Consider the following 5,041-nt stretch of genomic DNA (forward strand, 5'->3'; position numbering starts at 1 on the left):
TGTGATTTCTCTTATAGAGGGAATTTTCTTCTTACAATATATTCAACTAATTTATAATATGAATGAATCTAGAGTTCATGTCAGTAGTTGATTCACCAAGTTTATTTTGTGTTCATCAAATTGGGAAACCAAGAGGATGATTCTAGAGTCTTTAACCTATGTACTTCCTTCATGGGTTACTTCTAACTTCATGGGGGGAGGGGGTTGGCATAAAGAGATTTGGAATCTCTTTAAGATTGTAATTTTCAGTTAATAGAGCAATTAGTGGAATTTTCCTAAGTAAACTAAAAATAGAATTTTCATCAGTGCATCCTTTAAGATCGACTAGGATGACTCTAATAGACCTATAGAATAAAAAATTATACATAAGTAAAATTGCGTTTCTATCTCTACTTGGCAACTAGTAGGCTTGATGGTATCTATAGAATGATTTTTTTGGTTGCAAATTTGATAAAAAAGATAGTAGGAAATATGCCATTTCTTATTTTTGAGAAACAGCATTCTATAGATCTCTCTCCCATCAAGCCTGAGTACACAATTGTTGGAAGTTGTTGTACACAACTCCTATGAATAAAGCAACAATTCTATAAGTATGGATCGAATCAAATATTGTGGGAATTTAAAAGCCATTAACTTTAAGTAAGAACTTGACTTGCCATTCTTAGTCCTAACACATTGAAATTACACTGTGCTCTAGAATTTGTTCATACCAAAAATTAATAATCATCCTCATAATAGTATGATCAATCATCTTAAAAGCACCTAGGCAAAACTTATAATGCACGATTAATCATCCCTTATGCAACATGATCTATTATATAGAATTAAGCATGATTGATCATCCTCTCATCTTCTTGATACGATTAATCATGCACAATGTTACAAGGGTATAAAGATAAAATTTGATCAATCAAGGGTATAAAGCATAATCAATCGACAAAATTTTCAAAGGTTTACAAAGTAGTAGATTGATGGCATAATTGATCATAAGGCTATAGGAACTCAAAATATAGTCATTGGGAGACGACTAGTTGATCAATAAAAATGTATAATCGATCAACCTAGTGTCATTATGCTATAAATTTTAAAGGTTGGAAGCTTAGATCTCACTAGGAGAAAGCTGTCTCTCCCGGAGAGTTAACATAGTGTCATTATGCTATAAATTTTAAAGGTTGGAAGCTTGGATCTCACTAGGAGAAAGCTGTCTCTCCCGGAGAGTTAGCGGAGTGCCCATTAGGGCTGAATCTAGCTGTAAGGAAATATCTTTGGTCAGTCCGGCCTGGTCAACCAGGTTTTGACCCAAATTAGGGTCTTTTAGTGTTGATTCATCTGATCCAGATTTTATATCACTAACCTCGAGTATGCATCAGTATGTCATTACGCAGAGTGGGTAGAGATGAAACAAGCAACGCTTTTCAGAACTATCCTTCTCACGTTTTGAGTTTCGATGGTCCAACTTCGTCATCGCTGAAGCCCAGCAAGTTCTTTATTCTTCTCTATATGCCCGTCAATTACGTTTTAACATTGTGGTCAACCTGCGAGCCAGGATTACATAATCGAGAAGACCATAGAACCTTTGCCGTCTTCCCGGTAGTCTCGGTTACTGTAAGGGCTGAAGGCTTCCGATAACCAGTTGCTTTTCCTCCATGAATTCCATCCCATCTCTTCGCATATCTCGTCACTGTGATTGATACTGAAAGTGGAGATGCAATTTCTCTTGTAAAATCTCGTGGTTCTCTTCATCACTTCCATTTCCTCGGTGGTCTGTTTGAGCATTCTCTCCACGTTTGGGAGGGTGAAGTGGTTGTCGAGCAGTCGGGCCAGCCATTTGCACTGGAGCTCCGCCGAGTGTAGATTGGATACGCTTTCCACGTACCCGACGAAGGCCATGTTTGGGATCAAAGGATGGATTGTGCTCCTGGGCGTGGCAGACAATTTAGAAATTAAACCTTTTGTCAGCCTAATGTGTTTTTTTTGTATAATTTACCTGTATAAAGGCATGATCCCGGAAGAGTTCTCTATTAAATCACGGAATGGCTCGGGAAGTATGGACTTGAGCTTAGATTTCCCTTCGAAGCCTGTGGCAAGCATCACTACATCTGCTTCCAATCTGGTGTTGTCTTCCAACTCTATTCCGCCATCATAGAACCACCATTTTTTCGATGACTTTTTGAAAAGGATTCGACCCTGATCAGCCTCCGAGAAGAAATTTTCCGGCAAGATTGCCATCTGACATGATGCATAATCCTCTTCAAATGGGTGATCAGGCACCAACCCGTACTTCTTCAGGGGGAGTTTCCAAACCAAGTACGACTCTATTAGCCTCGAAACAGCTCTTCGCTGAGAGTTTAGACGATTTAAACCATCACTAATTACTTCTGAACAACCAATTAACCAAAGTAGATGATATTACGTTGGCGCAAAGACGCATGCATGCGAGGTTGATTTTTGTTCTTTTCATTTGGTTATTCAGTCAGAAATGGCTGACGAGGGGTTTCAGTCAACCGCCATGACTCACAGCATCAAAACAAACACAACTAATGCAAACCTATAGATGAGAAAGTCATGTTAATCTTACCAGTGGAGATGAGAAGAGGGAAACGATATCTCTTAAAAAGCTCTGGTTGGGCCTTTCATGGAGAAACTGAGATGTCCTCGTCGAATAGAACAAGAAAAAGGGCAATCCCCACATCCTGTAGGAGGGGACAGTCCAGTGCAAGGTCCTTATCAACATGGTGCAAGGTTGCTCAGCTGGTCCTACAGAAACAAATCAGAGGTTCAAGAGAACTTTCTTATTCAAGTAAATTTCTTCAAATTTTCCATGGAAAGATTATGTAAACACAGCCTCAATTCACAACAGCTTAATACATAAAATCTACTCAATTAACAAACAACTTTCCACTCTTTATTTTTATATATTTATGACCTTTGGACCTCGTTTTGTTTCTATCTGAGGCCTGAATTCTAGACACAGGAAGAAAGTTTGAGAATGAAAACATGATATGAAATTTAATAGTGCTCTAACAGAGAAGGGAAGAACACTATAAAAAGCTCTAGAGCTCTAAATACCTCGATTAGCCTCGGCACATTCAACTGCCAAATCTATTGCTGATTTCTTATAACCAACGACCACGACCTTCTTCCCTTTCATGAGTCGTTCTGTAGCTTCTGGGTTGAGCTTACAGTAGTCCAAACTGTGCATCACTTTGCCCCGGAACACTTCAGGTCCTTTGTCCAGAGGAAATGCCAGTAACCGTGGTATATCCCCGTACTTTCCGATGCTCATCACAAGAAATTCAAACGGATACCACTGAAATAATATATATATACATTCGTATTAGACATGAAATATCTACCTAAACGTTGGAGCAGAAAATCGAAATAAATCTGACAAGATAACTACGAAAATGAAGAGAAAAAGAAGAGTTAATCGTGCAATAGAGCTCGATCAGATAATAGAAGAAGGTACTGACTGATCTTTTGTGAACTGTATCTGAAGCAACGAATTTTGGAGGGATTTGACAGCTTTGGACGTAAAAAACGAAAGAGAACACTAGATATAAATGATCGGCATAGTAATAACCTGGACATCATCGGATCCCTTTCTTTTCACCCCAACTTCCCAAACAGGTCTTCCAGTCAGGGGCCGGCTGTACAGCTCCAAGAACTGATTGGAACCGAGGAACCGAATCTCGACCACCTTGGAGTTGAACTTCACGAACTTTAACACATCGAAATGTGTTGCGTAGCCGAGCAAGTACTCCACGATCTCGATGTGGGTGGGGAAGCTCTCATCATGGGGTTCCGGCCAAGGGTAGTCTGAGAACTCGTAATCCCGACGAGGGGTTTGAAGCCTAGTAGACCGGTACGAACAGTGCTTCCAGACCCCGCCGATAGAGTCGGAGGCCTCGAAAACAACTGGGTCGTAACGGTAAAGCTGTTTCGCAGCAGCGATACCGCTTATGCCTCCACCAATTATAGCCACCCTCGACTCCCAGAAGCAATTTTCCTCGACGGCCATGAGAGAGAGCTTCGGAAAGGTATGAAACTGTAAAGAATTTCGAAGCCTCCTGTCTCTGCTTATTAAATTTATATATCATTCTAAAAGTACAAATCGTAAACCTCACGGGTTGTGTTGGAGACAGGGATGAAAACATCTCTCCCAAACCTACATTTTAAACCAGCTCCTTTTTCTTATTCAAATATGAACTGATTCCATCCCATTCTCTTCGCAGTAGAGTAAAAACCTGGTTTATATGATATTTTTTGTGATGTGGCCGGGGTGGCTGAAAAGATGCCAAGCAACCATGATTTTTGACAAAAACAAAGACGTTCGACAAGAAGGGTCCCGGATTGGGCAGCCCAAACTCAATGACAGGTGGCGCTTCCTGTTCAATCACAAGGAGGGGAACCAGAAGAAGGTAATCCATGGTTTTAAGCCTGCAATAATGGTGGTCCAAAGATGGTGAAGCACGGCCGGGTGCAGGGTGGCCCCCTCGCTATCTTCTTTGAAACACAGCAGATTTTGCAGTTAATGATTACATTGACAAATGCAGCCTCGTGAACAAGAAATTGTACCTCTTTGTTAGTTGCAAATCGACTTGGCCTCTTCCATTTCAATTTACGTCCAAATATCTCACAGCTGATGGGACAGCAGTCAGAACTCGGCGCGTGAACGGGCCATCGGCATCTCCTAAGGTGGTAGCTTTCCTGAAAGGGAACTTTGATTGTGAACCCACCCGTCGGCATTGCTGATTTGAATGATCTCCAGAGAAGTCACTTGGTAAAATACTCGGCATGAAACGTTGACATCTCGGAAGTGGAGTGACTCGACTCAAAATCCTCCGAGTTACAGATTGGCTTAGGGTGGCATCGAGTTGAGTCAAACTTGAACCTCTATCTACTTCAAACTCAAATTCGAGCCTAAAATTTTTAATCGACTTTGAGTATAACCCACTCTAACACACAATCCATACTAAGAGTACCCACTACTGAATAGCTAGACTTTAAAGGGTGGAGGGATCAAGGCCAACAACAAAGA

At 40.8% G+C, this 5,041-nt stretch overlaps 1 protein-coding gene across 1 annotated transcript; it reads right to left on the reverse strand.

Moving 5' to 3' along the window:
- Nucleotides 1-1,150: 1,150 nt before the first annotated feature.
- LOC137959815 (probable flavin-containing monooxygenase 1) lies at nt 1,151-4,209 on the reverse strand. Its single transcript, XM_068807181.1, has 5 exons — nt 3,584-4,209; nt 3,070-3,310; nt 2,579-2,757; nt 1,988-2,340; nt 1,151-1,918 (listed from the first exon to the last, which is right to left on the reverse strand). Exons 1-5 carry the CDS (start codon nt 4,019-4,021, stop codon nt 1,549-1,551), a joined length of 1,581 nt encoding a protein of 526 aa, XP_068663282.1. The 5' UTR covers nt 4,022-4,209; the 3' UTR covers nt 1,151-1,548.
- Between the last annotated feature and the right edge of the window lie 832 nt (nt 4,210-5,041).

This window comes from Aristolochia californica, unplaced genomic scaffold, assembly GCF_029961685.1.
Source record: "Aristolochia californica isolate CCGP_79_NKW_82.1479 unplaced genomic scaffold, dmAriCali1.0.hap1 SCAF_3, whole genome shotgun sequence".
NCBI classification, from domain to species: domain Eukaryota; kingdom Viridiplantae; phylum Streptophyta; class Magnoliopsida; order Piperales; family Aristolochiaceae; genus Aristolochia; species Aristolochia californica.

Bases quoted from the DNA above. Each gene is read 5' to 3' on its own strand.
- LOC137959815 (XM_068807181.1), bottom strand. From the start codon at position 4,021: ATGGCCGTCGAGGAAAATTGCTTCTGGGAGTCGAGGGTGGCTATAATT. The intron at 3,311-3,583 runs GTTATTACTATG...ATATTATTTCAG, and splicing joins AGGGATCCGATGATGTCCAG to TGGTATCCGTTTGAATTTCT. The intron at 2,341-2,578 runs GTAAGATTAACA...CTAAACTCTCAG, and splicing joins CCCTCTTCTCATCTCCACTG to CGAAGAGCTGTTTCGAGGCT.